Source organism: Molothrus ater, chromosome 10, assembly GCF_012460135.2.
Source record: "Molothrus ater isolate BHLD 08-10-18 breed brown headed cowbird chromosome 10, BPBGC_Mater_1.1, whole genome shotgun sequence".
Lineage (NCBI taxonomy): Eukaryota > Metazoa > Chordata > Aves > Passeriformes > Icteridae > Molothrus > Molothrus ater.
In genome coordinates, this window is record NC_050487.2 from 18,838,943 (window position 1) to 18,851,391 (window position 12,449).

At 38.0% G+C, this 12,449-nt stretch overlaps 1 protein-coding gene across 8 annotated transcripts in view; it reads left to right on the top strand.

Annotated features, from left to right (window-relative positions):
- The window catches only part of PEX5L (peroxisomal biogenesis factor 5 like), a 102,462-nt gene that overhangs the window by 83,009 nt on the left and 7,004 nt on the right, over positions 1 to 12,449 (top strand). For all 8 annotated transcript variants that reach the window (XM_036388727.2, XM_036388730.2, XM_054515971.1 and 5 more), the window contains 7 exons: positions 646 to 741; positions 7,184 to 7,300; positions 8,205 to 8,348; positions 9,221 to 9,291; positions 10,151 to 10,348; positions 11,703 to 11,868; positions 12,255 to 12,412. In XM_036388727.2, coding sequence (XP_036244620.1) covers positions 646 to 741; positions 7,184 to 7,300; positions 8,205 to 8,348; positions 9,221 to 9,291; positions 10,151 to 10,348; positions 11,703 to 11,868; positions 12,255 to 12,412 — 950 coding nt within the window. The remainder of the gene's footprint in view (positions 1 to 645; positions 742 to 7,183; positions 7,301 to 8,204; positions 8,349 to 9,220; positions 9,292 to 10,150; positions 10,349 to 11,702; positions 11,869 to 12,254; positions 12,413 to 12,449) is intronic.

The following is a 12,449-nucleotide window of genomic DNA, read 5'->3' on the forward strand; positions in this document are numbered from 1 at the left end:
TTTGGTTTTGTACAGTGCTTTTTGTAAAATAAACCAAAAACAAACAAAACATTGTTTTTAGAAAAAGAACAGGGAAAAAGTTATTATGTGCTTCCAGTGGGAGTCAATTCCAGTGGGATTGAGCAATATTATGGTACATAAGAGAGATGCTGACTGCAAAAAGGATTTGCCCTTCCAGTGGTGTCCAGGGCAAACCTGGCCCTCCAATGTGATCCCAAAAGAAAACCTGAAAGAAAACCACAAAATGTGCAGGGGAAAAAAAATGTTTTCTTCCTGACTCTTAGCAGAAAGCATCACCACAGTCATAGTGCAGAAGGAACAAGGAAGGTAAAAGTCTTATACAACACAGTCAGCTCTCTCCTTTTGTAGTCCAAGCCTTGCATTGCCTTTTCTCATCTGTCTCTTTATCTTTCACACATCTTGAGTGAAATGAAATATCTGGAAAAGATAAATTACTCTGTTTCCCATGAGAAGTGGTCTCTGCTACAGCATAAGAGAATTCAGAGGAATTCTGAATTCATGCAGGGAAAGAAGTAGTTTTCCCCAAGAAAAAGGTCATTTGGGGCTCTAGACAATTAAGGAAATAACTCAGAAGTGTGACAGAGGGTCTATCATCCCTTTCTGATTTATTCTTCTATTTTTTAGGCACGGTCAAGTAAGGAGCAGCGTTGGGGAACACCTCTTCTCTCCAGAAATCACTCCTTGGAGGAGGAATTTGAAAGAGCAAAGGCAGCTGTTGAGGTATTATTTCATTTACTGTTTTCATTTTCAGCTGATGTTCTACAGATTTGTTTTTTATCTTGCAGCACAAGCAGAGGAGAGAGTTGGAAATGGATTATTTAAAACAGAGAAAAGATGCAATTCCTGGATATATTAATTTAAAATAGCAGCTTGTCTCTTTAAAAAAAGGAAATCCAAAACACTGAGCTATGAAAAACATTAGAGAGAACCAAGTTTTTAAGGTAGATTTTTATTGGTAGAGCAAATGGGTAAATGCCCCATAAATGTAGCTAATTCCAAACCACAAGTAAAAGAGGGAATTGTATGTCATCAGTTCTTTACACCCAGACACAAACCAAGTCCCCTGTGAAACCAGAGCCCAGAATCACTGATGAGCAGCAAAATCACCTGCTGTAAAGCAGAGCTGTGCAGAAGCACCAACCAATGCACCATTTTCACATTTTTACAACCAGTGGCAGAATGCTTAGCACAGGAGTATTCTTGTTTCTTGGTAAATCTATTTGGTTTGAGAAGATGATAGAGGTATTTGGATAGTTCTTCCATTGCACTTCTAGGGTTTTTTCACTGACTTCTACATTTCCAACATGTAAAACATCTCTTGTGTGCTGTCCTATACCACTAGTCCAAATTGATCCTGTCTAGACACAAAGTAGAACACAGATTTTTTTTTGCAGTACTCCATGAAAAATTAGATATAAGCATTGGTCTGAAGCATCATTACCTTCATTATCTTTTCAGGGGTTCCCATCACCACAAAGAGCCAAGACAGCTCCATTCCAGCAAGGACAGAATTTCAGGCTAAATTATGTAACAGCCACTGAAATGAGTTCTTAGGGTGCAGAGGATGAAGCTGTGAAACTAGTTCTACCAAACTGGTTATTTTTAGCATTTTTAGCACTGCAGGCTCATTAGTCTCCAAACCATCTAGAACACGTTAGGGATGTTTGAGTTTAGATTTAAATTTTAGTCATGTATTTTAATACTCTTCTAACTCAAGTTATAGACCATTTTAATTCCAGTGTTGGCAGTTGAACTATTCTAGATTAATATTGGCTGATGAGAAACAAAACTATGCCTAAGTCTGATACTGGCTTCTAGCTAGAAAGGGAATTTCTTCTTGAAGTAATTAATCTGATTTGTAGGGTTTTTTTCATTATATGCTACGGTAAAATGCAGGGTTTCTACCATATAATGGTTTCTACCATTTCTTGGGATTTTATTGCACACACAAAAAAATCTGGTCTCAGCACACAAGGCTAAAATGGACAAAATCAGTAAATTAGCTCTTTCATAAACCAAGCACAGAAGGCTTTTTTTTTTTTCCCCAGATCAAATAAATTCTTCATCAACAACTGCTGGTGAGGCACAGGAGATGTTTCTGGTGTCATACATCACACACACATTTGCTCCTGGCAGGAAAGGAGGGAACTGCTTTCAAATTGCCACTGCTGGAAATGCTTTAGATGTTCCTTCTTGCTGATCCTCAGGGTGGGATGTGCTGGGCTGTGACTTGGGGAGGCAGCACAGGGAATCTCATGTTGAACATCTCAGTGCTGGTGGTTAAGCAAATGATGTCAGAACTCCTGCAGTTGCCAGAAACTTGTGTGATGGGGAGTTTCCAGACACTCAGCAGTAAGAAAAATGAGTTGAGTCCAACAACAGATTACAAGACATTATTGAATTACTGTGCAGAGTAAAGTAAGGAGGAGAATATATTGTAAAAAAAAACCCAAACCCCTACAGACTAAAAGGTCATTCTGAGCCAACAGAGATAGATTGTTAAATACTTTAAAATACTCTCAAAAATGGCTATTAAAAAGAATCAAATTAAATGTTTCCCCAACTGTAGCTGGCAGCCTTAAGTTATTCTTTCTGCTTAAAATAGAACCTTGGGCCAGGTAGTTAAAATGTAAAGGAAAGGATTCTTCAAGAACTTACAGAGCAGTTATTTCCATTTGCATCTGAAAAGAGCTGAATTTCCATCCTAGCTAAAATGAAGTTGTAAGAAAGCTGGAGTGATTGAAATAAATTGAAGCCCATCTCAGAAAGATTAGTGCTTTCTTAAGCAGAGAATAGATACAGGCCAAAAATTAATTTTTTAGGCTTTGGAAGTTTCCGTGTAATATTCTTCAGTTGGGAAAGCTCCAAGTGGAAAGATTAGCCCAGAAAACTGATCAAGAAAAGGAAGTAAATCTCGGGTTCTTGGTGGCCTAGTTCGAAAGGAATTAATTAACAATTCAGTAAATGAAGACACCAAACTTTATCCTCCACCCAGTATTCACCTCAGCGCTTGGGGAATGGTTTTAAGATGTCAAACTTTGAGATTAATGAAGATTTGTGAGGTAATTCTTTCTTAAGAAGGTTTAAAGATGTCTATGCCATTGGGGAATCTTTTAAGAATAAGTGGTGAGTAAAATAGCTTTTTTACTAGAGAGGGGGCAGATTCCCTTGCAGTGTTTGGGTGCTTGCAGACCTTGCTACCTTTTCTGTTATTCTGGAAATTGGATTTGATTTTTGCCTCATGCCTTTTGTCTCAATATTTTCCAAGTGCCATAAGAACTATGTTTTAACACAATCCTTCTGATAATTAGCTCTGTTTCACCAAAAATATGTACTTTTGATTTTTTTTTTAAATGCCAGGATGGGGATTGAGATCCATCCTGTACTTATATTCCATTACAACAATTGTTTTATCAACCACCATCCTACCAGTGATGAGTTAAAATAAATAAAAATAGAAGCAAGAAGATGCAAAAAACTTCCAACTGAGAAGTCTCAGAGATGCAAAACAAGCTGGTTTGTTATTTTCTTCTTCCACATTTCTCTGATTAGACTGCAGATGCCACACTGTTTTGTGAGCTTATGCATAAGAAATTTTGAGCTGTCCTTCCCAGCATCACTTTATTTACAACACAATGTCACATGGACCATCTGCTGTATAATGTACTGCTCTGAAGCATCAGAGCACATTACAGCTAAATTATGTGACAATAGGAGGAAAAAGATGGCATTCATTTGTTCTAGCCTAGGAAAACATATTCCAGGACCATCAGCTTTGTGGTTCCCATGAGTACTGGTTGGATCCTTTCTGTACCTACAACATCCCTGTCTCACTATTTAGACATTTCTTTGGATGGACCCAAAACTGGCCAGACCATATGTTAAATTAGGAACAAGGAACTTGAGTCATTCAGATGCATTTCATTTGATACTCTTTCAAAACACAGTGGGAATCTTTGCCTTGATAAACATTTTTTATCTCTAAACCTCAGTAAAATTTACAGATTTTGTTTCAAGAAGATATCAGCTAAGGAAATTTTACCTATTTAAGCACACAAGTTTAATTGACTGTGTTTTTCACATCAAAGAGTATGGTAATGCAGTGATTCAGAGAACAATGACAGAACCTTGCTTATGCATTGGTCAATGAGAAATTTTTCAAATTAATTTTTGGCAATACAGGACAGGCAAAATTCTAGAAATTGTGACATTAGGTAAATTTATAAATACTTCCCCTGCCCCCTTTCATTGGATCATAGGAAATAAAGAGCCTGGGAATATTTTGCCTCCCATTTGTTTAACTGCTTCAGCATATTTTTCAATACTAAGAGTAAAAATAGCCTTTTTGACAAAATGCAGAATTTTCTGCTTGGAAGAAGTCAGATGGTATGAACATTTTTCCTGGTTGTCATTCCTCTTAACTGCTGCAGATGATCTGAGAATGTGTTAAATGTGTTCAACTGGGCTGAAAACTCTTGGTTTATCCAAAGCACTTTGCCAGCCTTAAGGTGGCAAAAACATTGAAATGAGGTTAATTGGCACTGGTGGTGGAGCAAATGGAGCTAAAATTAGACCTAGGAGCCTTGATCCAAAGCCAGGTTTCAGAAAGGCTCAATATTAATTTAACCCTCCTGCCACTGAAGTCAATGAAAAAATTGCTACTAAGGGCAGCTGAAATAGACTTAGGCCTCCAGCAAAGACTGTGATATTTCAGATATTTAAATGTGTGTAATATTTACAAATCTCTTCCTCAAGGACAGTGAACTGCTCTGCTGTTGACATTGGTACCAGCACTGGGTCAGAGCCTGGTCCAGGTGCTCAGGGCAGCTTTGCTGGGGCAGTGTCAGAAACCCCTCGTGCTGAACATCCTCAGAATTCTGGCCCAAACCTCCCCTTATCCCTGCAAAGTGACTCTGGGTCCTGTGTCCAAGGAGTGCAGGATGAGCTGAGAGAGATTATAGCAAAGCTGGTCTCATTGCATTTTCCCCCTCCTTTGACTCTGTAAATGGAAATTCAGGGTGGCTACTTGAGAGCACAGTAACTCACTGGGTTTTTACATAGAGTGAACTTCTGTGAGAATTATAAATATATAAATACATAAGTATATAAATATATAAATATATAATATATAAATATATTTTTATATAAATATATAATTAAACAGCAAAATTTTAATTTAAGACCTAAATCCACTTGCTTACTATCTGCAGAAATATGATGTGATATTTCCACACCATTGATTCATAAGGAATTTTTGTCAGAAAAATGTAAGCAAAAATTCTAATTTTAAAAATTACATATAAAATTATACATTATATAATATATAAAATTATTCTATATTAATATACAATATACTATATACTATATACTATATACTATATTATATATGCAAATAATTTATATATATATAATTATTTCTATAAATTAATCTGGCTAAATAAGGCAATTACTGATTAGTTTTCAGTACTTGTATTAATTTTAATCTGAAGGAAAGGGAAATTTTCACATTTTTACCTCATGCTGAAGCTCAAATTTACTGCTTGTTAAAAGATGATCACATAATTTTTATTTCAGTGCTGGGCAGATTTGTGCTGAATGAGAGGCACAAATCTCAGGTTGATGGAGGCATCTGTTGAACAGGACCTTTTTGGGGATTCCATTGCCTCTGGTCATGGCTGTGAATACTTTCATTGATATGAAAGCATTTTCTTCAAGTCTGGAATGAGAGCAAATTCTGAAGTGGTGTAACAGAGTGGTCAGGGGCAGTTCACTGGTATTACCTGGAGTGAAATCTCCTCTCCAAGAGTGAATGATTCCCAGTTTATTTCCTTTTGCACAGAGGAACATAGCAGATACCTTCACAGATCCAATAATTGCATGATTCAGACAATCCTGAATTTCTCCCTGAATGGAGGACAGTTTGCTTTCCTTTTCCCCAGCACCTAAGGAGGTTTACAGCAAGCTATGCTATCACATTTTTAGCTCCATTTTTCCAGTCATGCCTGGCTGTGGAGCTGCACCAAAGCTGTCAGCCTTATAACAAAGACTCACACAAAACTATCTGGACCAGTTCACAAAACCTTCAATTAATTTTGATTAGCACCTTGCTCTCAAATGGTTCTGTCTAAATCTCAATAGATTTGTTTGTGCTGTTGTCTTTGACATAAATAAGCTGAGAAACTGTGCCCCCAGTGCTGTCAGCTCCCTGAAACCCTGGCCATGTCCTTGTAGGAACTGGAGAATTTTGGAAAGGCTGGTAGTGCTCTGCAAATACTCTGCTATGGATCTCCTTCTCAGAGTCCCATGACTAGTGTGTGGAGGCTGAAAAAGTAGCACCTTAATTTGGCTTCTCCCCTTCCATAATTCTATTTCTGTTTCTTGGCATCATTTCCTAGTAGCCACAGTTGTTCCCTCCTTCTGGTCGTTGCTAATCTCATTCCTTGTCCTAAATCTCATCTGTTTTTCATAATTTCTCCTTCCCTTGTATGAGCATTTTCCCCTCATCTTTGAGCTGAATATTAATCTTACTGTATGATTCTATAATCTCTTGTAGATTCCTCTCACAGCAGAGTATACAATGCAGTATTAAGATTCCTCCACTATGTCAAAAAGCCCAATTTGTATTACACCCCTTGCACAAACACCCTCTGTCCAAGCTTTGGCATTTCTCTTTTTCACAGCTGAAAATTATGCTGAATATACCAAAGTAAGCAATGCTTGCTCTCTTTCAAGCTGTTTTATCTATTGTTATTTTGCATATGCACTTAGTTGATTTTTCTTTTTCTTTCCCTTTCTTTTCTTTGTCCGGGCACTTGCAGCATTGATTGCCTTCAAATTTTGTGTAACAATTTGCTGTTAGCATCAATAAGATGCAGTGTAAGCTACAAATCCTGCTTCAAACAGGACACACACTGCCTCTGAGATAAAGAGTGTTCTGTTGACAAGATGCATTCCAATATAAGAGATGGGATTTAATTATCTGGAACTCCAAACAGGAGCTGTAGCATTTCAGTCCATGTGATTATTAATACAACTAATACTGCTCAGCAAAATTGACACCGGTAGAAAGAAATTCTAAGAAAGAAATTGTTTTAAAAAAAAAGCAGAAACCTTTATTTTAGAGTTTTGTTGTTCATTTTCTCTTTTCCTCCTTTTCTTCTAGTCTGACACAGAGTTTTGGGATAAAATGCAAGCAGAGTGGGAAGAAATGGCTCGCAGAAACTGGATTTCAGAGAACCAGGAAGCACCAGGGCAAGTCACCATCTCAACCATCGAGAAGGTAACGCCAGGTTTTTTGTTTCAGTACATCCCCCCTGTGCAGCTTTGAGATGAGCCTCAGCTCTTCCAGGCAACCCAAGGAAGCTCTTTGGACATGGAATTGTACCTCAAAGAGCTCATCCTCTTTAATTGCCTGTGGGTGGGGCAGATTTGGAAGACCTTGCCACAGTGAGAATATGTTTAGGCTTGCACACAGCCTAAATTCAGCTGAAGGATCACAAAGCTGGACTTATGAGCACTTTTGAAATCAGGCACTTAAGGAAAAGCACCAAATAAAAATACCTGGGCCAGCACATTCAAAGTGTTGAGTATAGAAATTATGGAGATTCCTTCTCTGTTCTTCATTCCTTCCACTCCATATTTAGTTTGATTTCTATTATGTAGCTGATGTTACCACACACCCTTTACACTGCAGTGACAAGAGAAGAAGGCAAAACTTCAATGAATACTCAAACAAACTCAGGTGCTTGCAGCACTGTTGTGTCTCTGGAGGGTTAATTGAGGATTTCAGGATTTTAGCTGAGCAGCTGTGAGGTTATGAGCACTGCAGGGATTCAGCTGCTTGGTGTGTTCTTACCACCACTTTGGATGTCCTGGGCTCAGAGGTTCAGCTCTGCTCTTGGGCACTGTGAGTTGTTGACATTACCTTTGATGGAGAGCCCAGCATAAGCACCAGTAGGTACAACTTCAGAGCTAAATTAAAAATAAAGAGCAGAAACATAAATGCCCGGTGATGTGACTTTTTACACTTTTTGTCATTGAAATCCCATGGGAGTAGCTTGTGCCATTTCTGCAGAGCAAAGGTTGTTTACACCATTTGGAAAACAGTGAGTCACTGCATTTTTTAGACTTGTCATTCCCTGCAACTTGCCATTCACCACGGGTCCATTATCTCTCTGCTCCAGGGTTATTATTTCCACACTGACAATCCCTTCAAAGACTGGCCTGGTGCTTTTGAGGAAGGACTGAAAAAAATGAAAGAAGGTGACCTGCCTGTTACAATCTTGTACCTGGAGGCTGCAATTCTCCAGGAGCCCAACGATGCTGAGGTATTCACTGCTCTGCCTTCCCCTGGCTAAGGGAAAGGGAGCTCCCTGCAGCACAGAGTGAGGGAATGATTTCTGGGCTCAAACCTCTGCCAGGCATGACTGACTGAAACATTGGATTCTAAGGGTTATGAGTTAGTATGTGCCTTTAAATAGGTAACAATGAGTTCTTCACAGGATGAGAACCTGGTTTTGAAATACTGTTGCTTGAAGTATTTCAAACATTCCCTTCGCATCCTGATATTTTCAAGCTATCTCGTAAATGCTTCTATCAAAAGGTGAATATTTTTGATTTAACAAGACTGTTGAAAAATTTTTCAAGTTATTTTTAAAAATTTTAAAGTTGCTGTTTTTGACTAGTTTGTATTTAAAGTCTGTTTTTTGTGAAATGTTAAAAATATTTACGCTGTATCTAGGGCTCCTTGAATCTCCTCCTACATTAAATTAAAGAGTGTACTTCAAAAAATCAGAGAATCCCAAGCTCCTTAGAAACCCTTAATATATAATATATATATAACATATATAGAATAACCTCCTATATATAATATACAACTAAATAATTCTTCTATATTTTCCATAAAATTGTAGCAAAATTTAAAATGTACAGTAACTCAAATTTAAGAAATCAGCATGTGATTATACACTGACACAATACCCATGCATTCATTGACTATAAATATTTATTAGTCCCAAAGATATTCAGAACTGCATTGATTGGGACTGTTGGTGTGCACATTGTAGAAAAATCTGTGGTTAGTGCTGGACATATCTGCTGCTTTTCCTCACCTCTGTGTTTAACAGTGATATTGGTTGTCACTCTGTTTGCAGGTGGATGTATGGAACAAACTAAATGATTATTATTATTATTTTCGCAGGCCTGGCAGTTCCTGGGTATAACACAGGCAGAAAATGAAAATGAGCAGGCAGCCATCGTGGCCCTCCAAAGGTAGAGGGAGATCTGTCCTAAATGTGGGGTCTGATGAGTGCTGGGTAATGGAGACCTGGGGACCTTTAATGCCATTCCTACCTTGGAATGAGAAGCCTTTCTTCAGCAGAGTAGAGCATTGACACAGCTATAGAAACTCACAGTGACTTCAGAGGGGTGTCTAGTGATTAAGAGTTCTGTTTTATTAAATAAGTGAAGTATTTCATGGAGTAATTTAAGTACATGCACAAAAGAAAAGTTACATTGCCTAATAAATATGAGTTAGGCATGATGCAAATGAAGTGCCTTTTTTACATTCCAGCCACTTGGCATATTTTCTGTAGTCTGTCCTCTAATGAAGAGGTTTTCTTAATTAAGAGGGAGTGAGCTCCCTTCAGCTGCTGAATGCTAAACTGCCAACAGCTTTAGGTTGATGGAGATGTGAAGATGACAGAATTCTTGTACGTAAAATGTGAGCTCCAAAATACCAGCATTATTATTATTATTATTATTATTATTATTATTATTATTATTATTATTATTATTATTATTATTATTATTATTATTATCTTTCTGTAATGGGTTTTTATGTTTCTATTTGAAGCAATATTCAATTGCATCAGCACTGATAACCATGAAGTTATTTCACTTAAGGATACTCAAACTTGTTTATATGTCCCTTATTAGCTTACCTGGATAGAAATCCAAGGGGTTGCCTGATTTAGGAGTAAAAAAGACCCAAAACCTGCTCATCCCCATTTTTTTTTTCAAAAAAGCAACAGTGATGATTGTGATTTTCTTCACATGGATTACTTTGGAACATTCAAGCATTGTGCTTGGCTGCAGAAATATCTCAATAAAATTTTTATTTTCTGCCTAGGTGCTTGGAACTGCAGCCAAACAACCTGAAAGCTCTGATGGCCCTGTCTGTGAGTTACACCAACACTGGCCATCAACAAGAAGCCTATCAAGCCCTGAAAAACTGGATAAAGCAAAATCCAAAATACAAGTACATAGTGAGAAGCAAAAAAGGGTCCCCAGCACTGACAAGGAGGATGTCTAAGACAGCAGATGAAAGGTAAATGAAGTGGAAATCCTCATGGAGGAAATACCAATGACAGCCCTAGAACTGGTGGTGCCTGCTGTGTCCCCTTGTCCTGTAGAAGTCCAGCCTGTTCCCTATGATGGAAGAACATGTCTCTAATAGCAGGAGAGGGAAGCCAACAGAGAACATTTGATTTAATGACTGAAGGCTTTATCTTTTATGCCATCCCTGGAAGTTAAAAAAGCCAGAAAAAAAAGAAAAAAACAAAACAAAAAAGCCAAACAAACAAACAACAACAACAACAAAATAACCAGCTTAAAAAGGATGTTTCTCCTCAACTCCCATCACTTTCCTCATCCCTGTCTCCTGCCTTTCTATTCCCACATTCTGCACCCTCATCCTTCAGCTGCTTCCACATCCATACTGAGCCTTTATCCAGCTCTGCTTGGGTGTGCTTTTCCTACTGTTCACTGTTCCTGTTGTTTTCCATATCCCAGCCCAGCAGAATCCAGGAATGAGCCATTCTCCAGTGTGACAGGAGTTCTCTGAGAATACTGGGAGGTGGCACCTGCTTGTTTTAAAGCTGTTCTCGCTCTTAACAAGAGACAACACAGCCATTTGATTTATCTTGGCCATCTTAAATAACAAAAAAATCATGATTTGGCAGCCCTTCATCATGATTTCATGAGGACAATAAACAAGTACCTCTGGACTGTGAGATGCATAATAAAGTCATTAAAGGCATAAACATGATTTAGAGAACCAAACCACTCAGGCTATCTCACTCTGCTTGTCATTTTGAAGACAGGCCTTATGTTTTACCCTCATCACTTACATGTCCTGGGTTGACAAGATAATTTCCTATGAGTAAAAATAAAATATGCAAGTTCTGCTTAATTGCTAAATGTGTTATTCTACTTTGGCTTCATCCTGCTGACATATGGTGCTGTCAGTGCAAAGGTTTTAAGAAGTTACAGTGGGCACAGAAGTCTTATGTTTTGGCATCTTTCTTCAAGGGTCTTGGCTGTCCCCTTATGCATTCCTCCTAAAAATACTACTATTTTTGCCAGTAAAGAACTGTTTTATGTCTGAGAAACTCATCTAATTTGAATAATTTTAATAAACCTTCATGTCATTCCACTTGGGTTCACAGCTGTACTTTCACCTCATTTCATAGATGAACTTTTTTTATTTCAGACATGAGTTTACAACAGCACCCTGAAGTAAACTTTTGCCACGATGAAGAAGCTCATTCACAAATTTTAGGAATTTAACACTTCTGATAAATCCACTACAAAGATTTTCATTTCAGGCTATGCAATCAACATTGAAATGTTTGTAAATAACTGTGTGATGGATCTTTAAGTTATTTTTCTCCCTTGTCTAGCTCATTACTCGAAGAAGTGAAGGATTTGTACCTGGAGGCTGCTCACCAGAATGGTGATATGATAGACCCTGACCTGCAGACAGGACTTGGGGTTCTTTTTCACCTGAATGGAGAATTTAACAGAGCAATAGATGCCTTTAGTGCTGCTTTAACTGTTCGACCAGAGGTACATTTTAAACTTTTATATTTTTTTTAAATTTAGCTCTACAGGCCATTTCCTCTTTCCTGCCTGGATCAGGCTATTATTAATGACATGCCACTTCTGCTATTAAAATTTTAAAACCCAAAATAGAAATGTAAATTACAAGACATAATTAACATGGCCATTCTTCTGTTTAGGAGCAGATTTATGCATGTCCAATTCCTACCTGTGTGCTGATTAATGGTATTAAACACATAAAGTTGCCTTTGATCACGAGTCAGAACCTCACATTCCTTGTCAATTAAGATACAATACTACTATTTTATGCAGTCCTCTTTCCTTTGCAAGCAAAAATGAGACATTATATCTGGTTTTTGACACCTGCAGTAGAAAAGCCATTTTCTCCCCAGGACTATACCTTGTGGAACCGCCTTGGGGCAACCTTGGCAAACGGGGACCGCAGTGAAGAAGCTGTGGAAGCCTACACAAGAGCTCTGGAACTCCAGCCTGGCTTCATCAGGTCCAGGTACAACCTGGGGATAAGCTGCATCAACCTAGGGGCATACAGGTGAGCATAAAAGATGTGTAAACAAAAAGTCAGGCAT